This window comes from Penicillium cataractarum, assembly GCF_028827025.1.
Source record: "Penicillium cataractarum strain IBT 29864 chromosome Unknown utg000007l, whole genome shotgun sequence".
Classification (NCBI taxonomy): Eukaryota; Fungi; Ascomycota; class Eurotiomycetes; order Eurotiales; family Aspergillaceae; genus Penicillium; species Penicillium cataractarum.
The window spans coordinates 251,764-267,757 of NW_026622743.1; the positions used below are offsets into that span (position 1 = coordinate 251,764).

The window sequence follows — 15,994 nt, forward strand, 5'->3', positions numbered from 1 at the left end:
ACAACCGACATTTCGCCCCGACCCGCGCCCATCGCCATGGGCGGGCATCCTGGTTCCGCGGGGCCGGTTGCGGTTGTGCGAGGACGGTCCGAGTCGTCGCTGGTCCATGGCCCAGTCAACTTGTCTGAACCAGGGATTACGGAGGAATTTCCATGATGATCCACGCTCAACATTATTCATGCATGGTATATTCCCCATGCAATCCCTGGTCGTCGAGTCACCTGGTACGTTATTATTCTTGGTCCTTGATCTCATTTGTTCCGTTACCCTGTCCTTTCATGCTGGAATGAGTCGGTGATGATGTCAACTCTTTTTTTTCTTGTGTTTTTTTTATTTAAACTTCTTTTTGTCACCCAACCCCAGCTAAACCTATCGTTGCACTGGGATGAAGCATCCGCCACGAAGGGGGCCAACGTATGAGCCACGGAGTTGGGGGCTAACAAAAATGTGGCTGATGGATTTACTACAGAGAATCCTGTGAGATCCAGTTCGGAGTTAACGAATGAATTGTCTGGATGGAGTAATCGAGCAAGCGTCAAGTTGGAGATGCTTAACCCCACCATCATGAACGAAAAGGAGGAGATCGAATCCTCGCAACCCAGTGGCCAGTCACAAAAGAAAGTTTCTCTGCAGGCGGGCACTAGCAAACCCATGCGCCTACCAGTCGCCGTTCTCGGCTTTGCAGCAACCGATCGCTGGTACCCTATGGTAACCCAGAGCACCTTCGAATACCCTGCCCGCTCTCTCTAAGCCACGAGAAGAAGGAACGAGACTAACTAGGGGCGCTAGGGAGGACGGGGAGAGTCCAAGTCCAGTCAGGCTTTTTGGTCTAGTGCTCACCCGAGAAAAAGCCTGTGTCTCGTTCGAGGCTGGGCTGGGAAAGAGGAGGAGGGGGATAGTGTACCAGGCCCTCCAGTCTCTCCAGTTCCCACGGGTATCCCATGGCGCGGGCCACACGGGGGCTTACCTTGTTCTGGTTCAGCTGATGCCCTAGCGTCCTAGCGTCCAGGAGGGTCCGCCGTCCATGTCGACGGGTCACCGGCGCCGCTTTAGCCCGCGGGTCCTGCCCGGGCTCCACCCCGTTTGTGCTAAAAAAAATGGGTTGGGGGGTGCCAATCAGAAAATTGTGCGAGAGAGGTCCTTTTTTATTTCTGATTATAATGATTATTTTTTTTGGCCCCAAAGATGACGGTGGAGAGTGCAGGATTGGTCCTAGTCTATCTTAGTCCGTGAAGGAATCGGTTGTCGAACCCAGATTCATACAGTACAATCTTGACTAGGTCATTTAATATGATGCTGATAGTAAGATGGTTAAGAGAGTTAAGTTCGTTATGATTAGTATAGATTATCTCTACTTGTGTGTAGTTCATGACCAGACTGGATATAGAATTCCATGCTTCCGGGTCTTATCTTGGGTCGTGGGGTCATCTTGTCGTCCTCGTTGATGATTCTTCTTCTTCTTCTTTTCTTTTCGTTTCTCTTGTACTTAAGTACTTTCGTTACTGTACTTCGTACTCTCCTCCTCTTGATATAAGGTCATCACTACAGTACTGTCTACCACTGTATACTCGATCTTGCAGGGCTCGTGTTATACTCCGTTTCCCCGTCCGCCTCCACTTCTTGTCTGCTCACGTCATAGTCGCCGAGGCTCTTTTTTCTCTTTTTTTCCTTTTTTTCTTTTCCCCTTTTTTTCTTTTCCTTTTGGGCTTATTTCCTTATTCCTCAATTTCCTTATTTTCCTTAGTCTTCTTTTCCTTCCTCTTTCCCTTTCCTTCTGGTAGCGCCTATCCTTTTTCCTTTCCCCTTCCACCTTTTGGTTTCATTTTTTCTCTTTTTTTTCTTCTGTGATTTATTTCCCTTTTGGTGTTGGATTCCTTTCCTTTTTGTCTCTTTTTTTTCTATTTTCCCAGACTGCGTTGGGCCAAATTGGATCGTCCTGCATCGTCCTGCTTTCCCCTGCGTGACCGCGTTATGCTGGTGTCGCCCGTGTGATTATTCGACTCCCCCCTTTCAAACTTGAACGTCACATCCCTGTCTTCTTGACTCATCTCATCTACATTTTACGCCCCCCCTCTTCTCTTCTCCTCCTTTCTTCTTTCATAAACACCCCAATGTCCCGCCATCCCGACGGAGACCCCAATCGCCGGGGCCAATACCCTCCACCCCCCGATACAGATCCGAGTCGCCAGGGACAATATCCGTCCGACGATCCCAATCGCTCGCGCGCTTATCCCTACGAGCAGCCTCACTATCCGGTATGTGATTTACTGCACAAAAAGGGGGGGACCCGCTGGTTGTCCTCCTTTATGTTTCTTCCTGAGCTCGTCGAACGCATAGAACTCATCATCCCTTCCCTCTTTTTTTTCTAGTATCCTCCTCAGCAGTCCTATCCCGCCCCTCAAGAGCACGATCGCGGATACTATCCCCCTCCACCTTCGCAATATCCTGCTCCACCACACATGGCTGCCATTCACCCACACGCGCCGCAGGATTATCGGCTGCCGCCTCCTCCGGGAGCTTACCGGCCGGATCCATATCAGCAGCCTCCGCCGCAACAGCAGCCGATGCCATATCATGCAGCTGCTCCCCGCCAGCGAACCGCTATTGCCTGCCGGTACTGTCGTCGACGCAAGGTATGTCGATGTTTGGAATGGGGTTGACTCGGTTTCGCTGCATGGAAAAATCCCCACAGTTGCGGCCCGCGACGCAATCCAAGACACTGACGGGATCTGCTTTTCTAGATTCGTTGCTCGGGTTTCGAGAACTCCCCCGATGGACGATGCACCAACTGCCAGCGCTTCAACCAGGACTGCATGTTCACACCCGTCTCCTCCCAGGCGCAAGCTTTCGTCCCTGCGCACGCTGCTTACCCGCACATGCGCCCCGGCAACAATGTGAACGGCCAACCTCCCCCCGGCACAATTCTCTATGGGGCTCATGGACAGCCGCTTCCCCCTAACTCGGCCGTGCAAGGCCCCGACACCACCTTGCCGCCGCCTCAAGGGATGTACGGCCCTCCGTATAGCCGACACCCCACTGACGGTCCCGCACCGCCCCTTGCGCAAACTATGCCGGATCCGGTAAGGCAGTCATTCCCCTCCATGGTGAGCAGGTCCGATCTAATGTTTTGGTTGGTTTTTACAGAGACAGCGGCGCGGCTCTGGCACAGGCTTCGATTATCCTGAGCCGGCCAATCTGGCTCCCGTTACACCCGCCAGTTCCACCCCCGGATACCAGACCCACACCGCTCCGAGCCCTTACTATGGTCACCCGCACGACCAGCGCACCTCGCCGCAGGCTGCCTATGCTTACGAGCAGCCACGTCATTCGACTTCACCGCACGGTTCGCCGTATGCGCCAATGACTGCCCCTCCTGCAGGCCAGACACCCCCTCCAACTTCGACTCCTGGTGGTGCCCAGCGGGGTGGTCTGAATGTCCGCGATATGCTGAACCCCGGTGCGGACGGCGACTCTCAAGGCCGTTCTAGTACCGACAGCGACATGCTCAACCAGCTGAACCGCCGTGGCCCTCGGTAAATGCAACCCCCGATAGGGCTGTTTGCAGGGGGAGGGGGACATCGTTAAGAGGGAACAGCGCGCAGGACGCGACAAGAATGCGGGGAACCCGGAGGAATGGTCAGAGACCGTGTGCTGGCCACACGGTTGGAATTACCATGTGTTGAATTGCGCATTACTTAGAGAGGTAGCGTGGTCTGATCGGGGCAACACGGTTGGACTCGGGCTTGTCAGCCATTTTTCGCCGCTGGAATATTTGTTCTCGTCATCCCTTCCGACGCGCACGCACCCTCATGAACGCAGGGGGTGGGCTTTGCTATCGATAGCCCTGCACGGAAAATCGGCAATCTCGACTATTGGAAGTCATCGGGAATGAGAAGGGAAATCGATTCGACATGTTGGAAAATTCGAATGCGCAATCCGACGAAAATGTGAAATGGGCGATAAAATGGGACGACCAGTCTCACTGATTTTGATTCGATCCGACTACGAAGGTACGAAAGAAAACGCGGACCCACGAGCTTTACGAGCCGCACGACGTTTTACACCGAGATGGCTAGGCCGCAAGGCCCTGGATATTGGTATACGACATTTTTATTGATACATTTTCGATTCTTTGATTTAATCGAGGAGAAAGGAGGATCCGAGAGTACTGAAGCGACCAGTCAACATGGTTTGCTGAAAGATCAGCCGGGATTCACAGTATCCTCTTATACTTGAACCCGACTTCGATTCCCGAGGTTCGGGCTGGATTCGGGTCCGATATTATACTCGACGCTATACACGCCACCGCTCGATTCTGTGAATACACTTCATTACCGGGCGGCAACAAACCACATCTTTTCAATTGTCACAAATTTCGGGCGGTTATTTGAATTACTTTGCAACGTTCTGCGTTCCGGTTCGGCTTTTGTCTTTTCATCATTCCGCGTTCCTCTGCTATTTTGTGCCTTTTTTTTCCCGCGTACATCTATATTCTCCATCAGGGAAGGCAATTTGATTTTTACTTGCGTGTTGGTGGTCCCCTGTTTGCGACAAAAGATGGTCGGCTGTGTGAAATTTTCTTGATTTTTTTTGCGTCTGGTTTATTGTTTGGTCGGCTTTTGCGTGTCTACTTTTTATCACTGGGAGGCTGTCTGATCACTCTTTTTATGAGTTTTTATCCTTGCATGCGTTTTATATGCTCTGATCTTTCGACGCTATACTTTTTTTTCGTCGGTTAAGCGCCTGATCGATTGAATACGATGGTGTCAAAATCGTGTAATGCGGTTATCTGATTGATTTATTTCTGATATCATGTAAACCGTACGCAGTATGATCTCAAATCGAGGAGGCTAGTCAACTGAGAAGGGACTAGTTCAGAATGGCCAGCCCTACGACAACGAGTGAGGTCGACATTGACTTAAGGTTCATCGGGTTGCCGAAGAGTGGATGAGCGGGACCTTCTTAGGGCTTCAATAGTTCCTGCGGCTCCCGGCTCGGTTACTCCTTAAGGGTTCCGTAGAATAATGAGAAAAGTACCTGTATTAGCTACTTTAGGTATCTTGTGTAAAATTAGCTCGATAAAAGCGTCTCCACCTCTATTCTATTCCTCCACAATAACCACCGTCGCACCCCCTGCAATGGTATGATTACCCGACAACCCCTGTTGACTACCTACCGAGTAACGACCCGAGAATGGAGGAACGAAGGTGCCCTGGAGTCCGGCCGGTGCTGTAATTTCGAGCACGACCTTGCCTTGCTTGTTGTATCCCCATGCGGCGTAGATCAGGCCGGATGGCGTGGGCACTCGGCCGTGTACCCATTCTGTCTTGAAGTCTGGGAGTGGGGCGAAGAGGAAGGTAGTGTAGCCGGGTTTAGTGGGCCGAATGCCTAGTGCGTACTCGCTGAGGAAGACGGTGGGATAACTGCCCCAGAAGTGGCTCATACCGGTGAAGAGGTCGAGACCGGGGTATGTGCCGTCGGTGCTCTGTTGACATGTTAGTACATACCGACCAATTACACTTGCTGTGAAATGAGAGGGGAAAGGCTACTTACGATGTACTCCCAATATCCACCGGTGTAATTGCGATCGCGATGCACCATCGGTGCCCAGGTAGCATCCAACAAGTCCTGCGCCAACTTGGTGCGCTTCGTAGCAGCGAGACCTTCGAGCAAGAAGCTCATGTAGTACGCGTCCACGACGCCGGGAGTATCAAAGAACCGGGTACCATTGATATAACCAGCGGGAACTTGCAGGGTGGACAATTTCTCCACGAAGCTCGCCTGACGCTGCTCACTGCCGATACCAGCTAGAAGGACCTGCGCGATATCCATGAGATCATAGCCAGTTCCGCCCACCGTCGCGGCGTAGTACCCAGCAGTCTCATCCCAGAGCAGGGTATCGATAGCAGTTCGCGAGAGCTGAGCTTGCGTCTGGTAGAATGCCGCGGCATCATCGTCACCGACGAAGCGGGCCATCTCTGCCATCCTCTCCAGACCAATAATCATGGAAACCGTATTAGCAGGACCAAGCGCCTGCCCCTTCTCACCAGACAACGGGGTTCCAGCACTCCCGTACGGGGCACCAAACAACTGAGTCTTCTGATCCAAAGACCTAGCCAACGCATAACTGGTCGTCATAACCATGCGAGGCCAAGCCTTTTCCAGGAAGGTATCATTCCCCGAACGAACCCAATAATCATAAATCACCTGCATAAAATCAAACTCGTAATCCACAATCAACGGATCAACATTCGTCGTCCGAATCAACGTCCCCTCCGCATCCAACGGGCTGAAAAGCGTGTTAATCGGGATCTGACCCGACCCGACTTGTCGCGAGAAGGCTTCTTCCGCAGGTCCCCAGACGTATTCACCTTGTTGAGAGGCCACCATGACTGTGCGAGCAGAGATGAGTCGATCACCTAGCCATGAGAAACGGTCACGTTTGCCAGAGTCGGAGCAGGTGTATTGACTGTTTGTTTGAACGCCGTACTCGATCAGGACATCGTTCGATGTCATCGGGTTGCTGTAGACGTTCTCTCCGGTGCTGAGAGTGGCGTTCACATTGCGCACGTAGGCAGCTTGATCTTGCCAGGGACCGAAAGCGAAGCTCTTATAAACACCGCCGGGGATGTAAGGGTTCGGATCAGCGAGGCCGTAAGAGCTAATGTTGAAGTGTGCAATGCGCTGATCATCCAGGTAGACTGTGTAGGTATCGTCACCGGGAGACTCGGTACGAATAGTGTGCCAGGTCTTCTCGGTAACGTTAAACTTGAGTGGGAACTTGTCCAGGACGTAGCCGGGCAGACTTGTTTGGTTTTGCAAGGACCAGCCACGTCCGAGGATCAGGGTATTCGGTGGGAGGAGGGTTGTGTCAATGTTTGCAAACGAGCCCGATGGGTATTCACTAGTAAGAACGACTAGAGCGAGGGTGTTAGGTTGTTAAAATGCAGTATGTGGGTCGCAGTTAGACTTACAGATAGGTCCAGTGGCTTGGATAGCATCAATCTCCGTATCAACACGCCAGCCAGTACCACCACGATCGATCAGTGTCTCAAAGGAGAGGGTGTAGTTGCTCAAATTGACGACTCGAGCAGTGGTAGCAGGCTTTTGGCCACGGATATATGCACCCTTTGAAGTAATCTCCCAAGTCGAACTTTGAGATTCAGGCGGGTAGCAAGCCAGTTGCTGAGTCCGAGGACCTAGGGCCCAGATATCGGTATAGGTCGAGTTGCTAGATGCGAAATATCCGGGCATGGAGTTCAACTTTTCTCTGCATCAGTATAGTTTTCCAAGGAATATAGTGAGTGACTAGGTACTAACTCACCGAGCTTTGATCAACGGAGGAAACAAATCCAGCCCGTTTAATAACCAATTTCTTCCCACTGATCAACTTGATTGACTGCCACCGCTGGGAGCCTTGAATGAAATATCCAGTGAAATCTCCAGTCTTGGTAATGTTGAATGTCTCGACTCGGAACGTAGCGGCCAATCCGTTTGCAAACGCAAATGGACCGTCACCTTCGGGTTTCAAAAGACCCCTAACGAGAATTATTAGAACGGAATCCTGGGACTAGCCAATAACGATACAGGCAAACTCACGGGAAAGCTTCGGTATACTTGACCTCGATTTGAGGGTTGCCCTCCGCAACTTGGACATGGAAAATTGGCTTTCCAGCGACGTCGCTGCCATAGTCCACTGCCTTGTAGATTAGACTTCCATCATAGTTGAGATATGAGATTGCATGTACTGACAAGTATAAGTATCTCCAACACTCTGGAATACCAATGCATTCCCCGAGCTACCATTGACAAAGTCACTGCTCAAACCCTTCCTAACAGAACTAGGATAAACGTGGACAGGGCCATTGGGAGAATCGGCATGTTGGGGTTTTGGGATTGCCGGCCACGGAACATTGCTTTGCGCAGCTCCCAGGGCACCAATGGCCAGGGAGAGGCACGAAATAAGCTCGACTCCAACCCTCATCGTGAAATGACCTTAGAATTGAAAATTCCCCTTTGAAAATTCAGTGAGCTATCGTTCTTTTATCGACCTGCATTTCGGTAATGTGGGCGGTGGGGGTGTAGCTTCCCCCACAGACAACGTGGACGAAGTTCTGCCGAAGTTGGGGTTTTGTATCCACTTGCCAGAGTTCGGGGTATAATCATCCGGGGTAGATTCACGGGGAAGGAGTTTCCGTCAAGTGCCAAAAGGTTGTTCAACAAAGTTGTATTGATTGATTTCACTAACTACATGGACTCATCGATTGCAATCCTTTCCAACCCGGTGTATTTCCAAGATTAGAGGAATCAATCAAGCAAGCGGGTCTAGTAACGGACATGCTGCGATTATGAATTACATGGGGTGTGTCTGATTAGATGCGCCAGTAGGAGAAGAAACAGAAACGGAAGGTCACAAAGGTACACTAGGGAAGATTGAGATGCGAGATGAATAGAACTGGGTGATGTGGTTTTGGAGACAGAGAATGTGTGGAAGTTGGAACCAAAGGCAAAGAAAGACAGACGAGAAAAAAACGAAGGTATGAAAAAAAGGAGAAAATGAACGAAAGACTCTGACATGCCGAGCAAGACCAGGCTCGGTGAAGGGATTGGTATGTTGGAGAATGAAATGCAAGCGAGTGTGAGTATTTGGATGTAGAAGTAGAATCAAACAACAGATGCATGGAAATTTTTTGCAGGGCTGGAACGCAGCAATGCGAGATGTGTAACCTCGAGACTGGCTAGGGAATTGAGAAGAAGAACTGGCTTAGATCAGGCGAGTGTGCGGGTTCAAGGTGAGGGTGGCATGATTTCCAGAACGCGCGCCATCTTCTTTGCTCGGACGGGATCCTCAACAGCTAGGCCACGGTTCTTCAACATCATGTAAACGGCGTCGACCACCTTGTTGAAAGAGGAGGCAGCGCCGCGTTCCTGCTTGAATCGGACAAGACTGAGGTTGGCTTGGCGACCATGTTCAAGCACAGTGTAGAACTCTGCGACGAACTCAACCTCCCGAAGGTGAAATACTAGCTTATCATTAGCATTTAATCTTCTCAAGGGAAAGGGTAAAGACTTACAGTTGACTTCGCTGACTCGACCATGGACAACACTATTGCTCTTGTCCATATGGACGTTCTCCATTCCATACTCCTTCCAGTCACGTAACATCTTGTAGATCTCCTTGCGACCCTTGATTTTAGACGTGTTCAAGGCGATCACGCGAGAGGCTGGCTTGATTTGGAATACTCGAGCAAACCAATTCTGATTGGCAAGCGAGAGGCGTTTGTTTCGAGGGGGGTTGACACCGTTAACCGAGTCGAAGGAGCTCTCCGAGTCCGGGAAGCCGTTGCAGAGCATTGCAGAGTTTCGAATATCTTTGGTCCTGGGCTTTTCCATGTCTTCATGGGTTGTCAGCAAGATGTGCCGATAGGGGATGCAGCTGAACATACCCGTCTCGTGGGATGAGAGGGACTTGTTGGACTTCTTCGGCATAAGCCTCTTGAAGAAGCCGCCGCCGAAGCGTTCCATAGATGACTTGCGGGTCGGTGCTCTCTGCTCATCAAGACAATTGATAGGGATTGAGGCATCGGTCTGGGAAAGGTCCTGTGGGGGATTAACAATCATTGAGCCTTTGTCCGAGACAATAGGCTTGATGTCCTTGACAGGCAGAGATGGCGGATTGTCAAAAACCTGCGAGCGGTGCTTGAACCATGACCACTTTTTATTGTCAGCTGGTCTCTTTGGGGAAACTGGGATCTCCTCAATTGGATCCAGCCCACCGAGGGGGCGACTTTGACGGGAACCCTGGGAGAAGTTTCGCGATGCCTCGGCGGAATCGCTGTTGATGGCCTCCGAATCACTAATTTCGACTTTCTTGCGAATCATCAACGGCTTAACTTCCTCCATCGACCGTAGCGAGCTGTGTGGGACCATTCGGATGGTGGTTTTGGCGTCATTGACACGGCTCGTTGCAGTGGATGCTCGTGCCTTCGACTGCAACTTCGGCATCGGACTGTATTCGCAAGGGGCACGGACAGGGCTTGCGAATTCCTCGTTAATCACAGGAAGGGACGTGTCTTCGGTGCCTCCATTGAATGGATCCACAAGGGTCGATGTGCTTCCCTCCATCTTGCGCCGTGATTGATCGTGGACCTGGTCCTCTTCAATTAAGCGGTCGAGGTGACCAATAACCCCAGTCAAATATGCCGGGATACTGTCACTGCATGCTTTGCTGTGTTCAACCAGTTTTCGGCGAGTCTCGGTGAGCTCTTGGATACCGTACGATTGACCTGACTCATTCGGCACTTCGCTTGGAATTGCCGCTGTTTCTGTCACAGGAAGTGCAGTTCGCTGCTGTGGACTCGAAACTGATGCAGGTGTTGCCGGTGTTTCGTAACCTGTCGCAGAGCTAGAAACACGCATCGTCGTAAGGGAGCTTCCATTGAATGCTTCTTCACAGATCTTGCTGAGCTCATTTGATACCTTGCGAGCATCTTCTGTCCAGATCATATCGGACTGGTGAACCTTTCTCTCGCGGACTAGATTCTTAGCCTTGGCACTGCTAGGGCGGACAACAGTTGGTTGAGCTGGAAGAGGAGGGCTGCTGGGGATGTCTGGCACAACGAGTTCATCGGCGAGCATTTGCAAGCTGGCTGCACTAGGCGAACGTTTGAGGTCAGACTGCTGGTTGGTGCTGGTCCTTCTGCGCTTCGGCTTGGTAGATCCCTGGGATCGATTCCGTATGTGATGGAACGAAACATTACGCCGATAGCTGGTCGATCGAGTGGATAACCCATGGTATCGCGAGCTAGAATGGGGCACTTTGGATGAGTGGAAGGACCTCATCGAGTTGGGCTTGTGTTTGCGCTTTTGAAGCACAGTGAAGGGTGAGGGCGTAACATCCTGGGTATCCTCTGGTTCTTCCTCCTCCACGATGGATGGTGGAGGTTTCACAACTGGAGAGACTTGTCCTTGCTCTAGAACCTCGGATGGTTTGTGGATGGTGATCTGTGCATACTGTACCTCCTTTGCAGGAGTTCTAATCTTAGGTGATCGGTACGGATCGTAGCTCTCGATGCTTGCGCTGGACTTGGGCTCTTTTGGTGCGCTTATTCGACGATGGAGATCTTTCACAGCGGAGACTTGAGTTCGTCTCTTAGAAGAACTCCGTCCTCGACGGACTCTATCTCCAGGGCGAGAGATGTGGTGATAATCACTGGCAGAGTACTCCAAAGGTTGACCCTGGTAGTTTTCGAGTTGCTCATCCCGGAACTTTACCAGAGCATTGTAGAACATTCGTTCATGGGTTGGTCTGTGAGTAACGTTAGCATTCGAGAGAACTGCTTGTAAGTTGGTGATGAGTGTGACTCACTCGAGACTCATCATTCGATCAATCAAGGTATCCGGATTTACATTATGCCACAATGTCTGAAGATTTCGCAGAATATCAAAGTCGACATCTTGGCGAGAAGTTATGGGCTCTCCACAGTCCTTGATGGACAAAGGGGGGGGAGGCCCAATGTAGTGGTCAGCCATTGCATTGTGGAGCTTCTCGTACTTGGTGAGCAGCGGGTGCAGCCAAATCTCCTGCATAGTGATGCGGTCCTCTGGTCGCTTTTGCAGAATCTGCTGGATAAGGTCTGCAGCCTCATCACTCAGCTCCGGAGGGATCATATAGTCACCCTTCTTGACCAGTCGCAGCGTGTTTGCAAGGTCACCACCATCGAACGGAAGATAGCCGGTCAATAGAGCGTACAGAATGATTCCACAGCTCCACATATCAGCCCTGTCACCACGATATTTCCGTCCATAGATGATCTCAGGTGCGGCGTAATGCGGACTTCCGCAAGAGGTATTCAACCAGTGACCTGCTGGTTGGAGTGCAGCCATACCGAAATCGGCAATTTTGACGTTGTGGTTGCCGTCGAGGAGAATATTCTCGGGTTTCAAGTCACGGTGGCAGATGTTGAATCGATGGCAGTATCCTAGCCCAGCAATGATTTGACGGAACAAACGCACGGCCTCTTCTTCCGGTAGAGGTCCATTGTTGGAGACATAATCGAAAAGTTCACCACCTTCTACATACTCTAGGACAAGATACCTAATTTGTTTGTTAGCATTTTTTTCACGTGAAGACGGCTGCATCAGCTCAAAGGGGGCACGCACAGCTCTCCACGATTCTCCCAAACATCATACAAGCTGATTACATTGGGGTGTTCAATCAACTTCATGATTACCACCTCTCGCTCGATACCACAGGGCATCTGTCGAGCATTTGAAGCCCCCGTAAAGGTGCTTGCAGTTCGGTCCATTGCTGCAATACTTTCGCTTTGCACCATAGCAGCAGACTTTTTGGAGACGATTTTGATGGCGGCAGTCTGTCCTGTCAAGGCATGTTTCGCAAGTCGAACACGCCCAGTGGCGCCTTTGCCCAAGGTTCGGCCCAACTGCCACGGTCCAACATGGGTCTTTCTCTTGCCCCTGTTGGAAAGAATCGATGTAGCAGACAACACCGAGTTGCGGGCAGATTCGGACTGGAATTCTGTGGCTACGGATAACCGTTGGTTCTCTTTGTTGTCTCGAGGAGTCGAACTCGTACCGATGGACATACGGTCCGGAGTCTTCAAATGGTCCCGGTTCTCAACACGTACACGAGGTGTCTCGACCTTGGCGGCTTTGGTATGATTAATCCTGCTGGAAGCATCGGTCAATGGCTGACGCCTGCGGTGAGCGTCCAACTGATCCGACATGGCATGGTCCATTGCTATCGGTGGTGTTGTCGGATATTGGACAGCAGGCGCATCAATGTTTGGTTGTTCTTGTTTTTGGTTTTGGTTCGGTGGTCTGTTGTCTGGCTTTTGTTTTGAGGGGGTAAAACTATAAGTTATTAGGCCAGAGTTCGCGTATGAAGTCGCGCCTTCCAATACAAACAAAGACTCACAATATGAGGATAAAGATAAGGCAAACACTCGCTTGGAGTGAAGATACAAAATGCAAAATCAAGAGAGGGGAGGTAAAGAACGATACCAGAAATATCTGGTGGGGATTAATGAGTGACGATAGACTGGCTAGCACAGCATGGCAAGGCTTGGTCGACGAGAACGGGAAGCAATGCGGGAGCTGAGGACCCGATGCAATGATGATTGTCGACACGAAGGTGAGGAAGTCGCGTAGCCAGTCAGTCACAGGGCTTTCAGGGTGAGGGGACCAAAAGAGGGAGATGTGGAAGGGAGTTTGGGGAGTGGAGGGGGTGATAGTGGTGGCATGCCTCAGCACGACTGTTGTGGAATGGAGGAAGGAGGAGATGCCCGTCTGATCGAGTTGGAATGCCCGGATCACCAGTCTGTCGTCTCTACTTTTTGTTTGTAATCCGGTAATTGATTCTTCATAATCAAGTCACTATGATAATACTGTTTTACGTTTTTATTATGTTTTGTTGTGATTACTCGTGTCGAAACGAGGTGGTTTGTGAGGCTAATTGGTATAGTTGGCCGGGGTGTATAACTTCATGTTGCTTGTTTACCAACACGGGCCACCTGAAACTAATTTCGGCAGATCGGCGGTATACCCACCAGCCAAAAAGCATCATCCAGACAATTGGTACCCATAGCAATCATGTTTGAATGTTGTTTGACCTCGGGAAAGGAAACCTGAAGTATACATTCCAAAGTCGACGGTAGGGGGTTGCTGGTCGTCTTATCGCTTTGGTTTATCACTCTGTCATCTTCCAAGGGGTCAACCCACATAATTACCATCGACATTCCCTCTCCCTAGAGTCCTTGCCAAATCTAAATGTGAGGTCACCTTGATTTTCAAGCTTAGGAAAAGTCTCGGCTCATCCAAATTTAACATCCTGGGTGATATGGAGGGGTAACATGCGCCATCGGGTCGCCCGATGCCACAAACCATATACTTTCTGCACCACACCTGACAAGTTTCCATACTTGGATAACTACACATGATCATCGATTTAATATTCCATTTGACTTTGAACTCTCAAAGCTGCCATTTCGATCGCGCCTTTCTAATTGGTCATGGTTAGCATTCATCCATCCTCCTCCATTGGCTCTGTAAACTTCAAAACAGAAAGTTGACCCGGCCGCTTTCTAAGTGCAAGAAAGTAGGCTATGCAGCTGTCAATGGCTGTCAATTGCTGTCACTACTAAGACTTGACTACTGATCAATTCACCCTTGGTATGCGCCCGAGCCTGCTTTTTACTTTTCTTTGCACTTAAGCATAGGTATTGTGGCTTAGAAGTAGTACTGAGCACTTGGCTTCAAACCTGGCGATGCGCCTTACTATAACTTTTTCGTCTTTGACCAGTCAGACCTCTTCAAACCCGTCAAATCAATGAACTCGGGCCCCAAAGACCTTCGGGATCTGCGAGGCGCGCTAAAATGCACCGTAATCGCGAGCTTTCTTCTAGCGTCCGACTTTTGGCCCCCAGAAAGACCACATCCACAAATTCGGTCATCATACAAATCCCGAACACTAGCGTAGGATAGTGAAGTGGTCTATGTATTCGTAATAGTGGGTAGAGAGGTGCGGCATTATTATTGACATTGGACAGTCTAGCTGAGCTGCAGCCTAGACTAATGCACTCGATATATAATGATTTCATGCAGACGTATATAGTTCAACGGTCGCGACGGGCCAGTTTATCCTCCTCTGAATCACTCCGCATCCATATCTCTAGCCTTACAACAAGCAATATTCAACGACCCAACCATGGCCGATATCAAACCTCCTTTTACCGAAGAATCGGCCAGGAAAAAGGTCAAAGCTGCTCAGAACATGTGGAACACTCAGTAGGTTCTGATTTCATTTTCCTCACTCGCATCCCGACCTGCACACTGCCCGAAGACCATGTGGCCGAAGGAAGGGCGTCGAGGGTCTCATCCCTTGCATTTTTCTGATCTCCAATGTTTTGTCCGTGCGAGAAACCCTGCACACATGCGAGCATAACTATTCCGGGTCAACCATGCTAGGTTATGATCATCTTTCCTTCATGAAGGCCCCTCCATGCAGTCACATGGAGATGACGTAGCAGAATCTCCCGAGAACCACAGCACTCAAGCTAACCATGCAAAAGAGACCCCTCGCGAGTCGCACAAGCATACACTCCAACTTGCATCTGGCGTAACCGTACCTTTTTCTTCTCGGGCACGGACGCCATTGTCGAGTTTCTCACGGCCAAATGGAAGCGCGAGCACAACTATCGCCTGCGGAAGGAACTATTCGCTTTCCGGGACGATCGGATCGCGGTTCAATTCTGGTATGAGTATCAAGATGCGGATGATGGGATGCGATGGAAGAGGTGCTATGGTCTGGAGGACTGGACTTTTGATCGCGAGACGGGGAAGATGTGCAAGCGTATGATGAGTGGGAATGATGTACTTCTCGGGCCGGACGGGAATGGGGAGGGGCGCTGGTTTGTTGACGGGGTTGATGTTGATGAGGTCTTGATCAGCCAAGAACATTGGTGATGGTTTATTTGATTGATTAGAATGAAATTGAATTAATTGCCAGTGTCTTTGTTTAAATGTAATTGATGTTCAAAGGTGTTATTTCTATCAACACATTGTTACGGCGAGCAGTTGAGACGAGAGCCCCCCCCCCTCCCCCCTCCTTCAAGTATATATTTTGAGCTTGTCAAGTATGACCGACGCTTACCTACCTATAACTTAGGTGGCATGTTTAAGATGTGTATTTCACATGATAGCTATGATCAAGATAATTTTTGTTCTCAAATAATTGGTGAATATTGGGCTATATGGATTGAACCCAGTGGTTAAGATTGTTGCTGAAGTAATCGAGCGAGGTCAGACTTGGACGCGTTTGGTACTTGGGCGCGAAAACGCGGATGCCAGTTGCCCATCCAAACTAAATGAATGTTCTCCAGCGTAAACCATCCTTTCGCCCACCTTGGTGCAAGCTTTATTTTCTTGTGGTTCTATCTATTCAGTTGTCGCCTCTAGTGGTGGAGTATCTGAGCAC

The 15,994-nt window shown here is 50.2% G+C and overlaps 5 protein-coding genes across 5 annotated transcripts; 3 read left to right on the forward strand and 2 right to left on the reverse strand.

The window, feature by feature from the left end:
* Window positions 1-564: 564 nt before the first annotated feature.
* On the forward strand, window positions 565-750 carry N7496_007726 (uncharacterized protein; the record flags this gene model as incomplete). The annotated part of the gene is made up of 1 exon (XM_056700645.1): window positions 565-750. The coding sequence occupies one exon, from the start codon at window positions 565-567 to the stop codon at window positions 748-750; it is 186 nt and encodes a 61-aa protein (XP_056552708.1).
* A 1,361-nt stretch (window positions 751-2,111) lies between these two features.
* N7496_007727 (Zn(II)2Cys6 transcription factor domain-containing protein) lies at window positions 2,112-3,537 on the forward strand (the record flags this gene model as incomplete). The annotated part of the gene is made up of 4 exons (XM_056700646.1): window positions 2,112-2,255; window positions 2,370-2,633; window positions 2,742-3,080; window positions 3,145-3,537. The coding sequence occupies 4 exons, from the start codon at window positions 2,112-2,114 to the stop codon at window positions 3,535-3,537; spliced, it is 1,140 nt and encodes a 379-aa protein (XP_056552709.1).
* Window positions 3,538-5,101: 1,564 nt separating this feature from the next.
* On the reverse strand, window positions 5,102-7,984 carry N7496_007728 (Six-hairpin glycosidase-like protein; the record flags this gene model as incomplete). The annotated part of the gene is made up of 6 exons (XM_056700647.1): window positions 5,102-5,485; window positions 5,554-6,917; window positions 6,975-7,263; window positions 7,325-7,538; window positions 7,600-7,696; window positions 7,753-7,984. 6 exons carry the CDS (start codon window positions 7,982-7,984, stop codon window positions 5,102-5,104), a joined length of 2,580 nt encoding a protein of 859 aa, XP_056552710.1.
* An 803-nt stretch (window positions 7,985-8,787) lies between these two features.
* N7496_007729 (serine/threonine-protein kinase) lies at window positions 8,788-12,758 on the reverse strand (the record flags this gene model as incomplete). The annotated part of the gene is made up of 5 exons (XM_056700648.1): window positions 8,788-9,023; window positions 9,075-9,395; window positions 9,447-11,308; window positions 11,369-12,097; window positions 12,163-12,758. The coding sequence occupies 5 exons, from the start codon at window positions 12,756-12,758 to the stop codon at window positions 8,788-8,790; spliced, it is 3,744 nt and encodes a 1,247-aa protein (XP_056552711.1).
* A 1,967-nt stretch (window positions 12,759-14,725) lies between these two features.
* On the forward strand, window positions 14,726-15,483 carry N7496_007730 (nuclear transport factor 2 family protein; the record flags this gene model as incomplete). Its single annotated transcript, XM_056700649.1, has 2 exons — window positions 14,726-14,805; window positions 15,090-15,483. 2 exons carry the CDS (start codon window positions 14,726-14,728, stop codon window positions 15,481-15,483), a joined length of 474 nt encoding a protein of 157 aa, XP_056552712.1.
* Window positions 15,484-15,994: the final 511 nt, after the last annotated feature.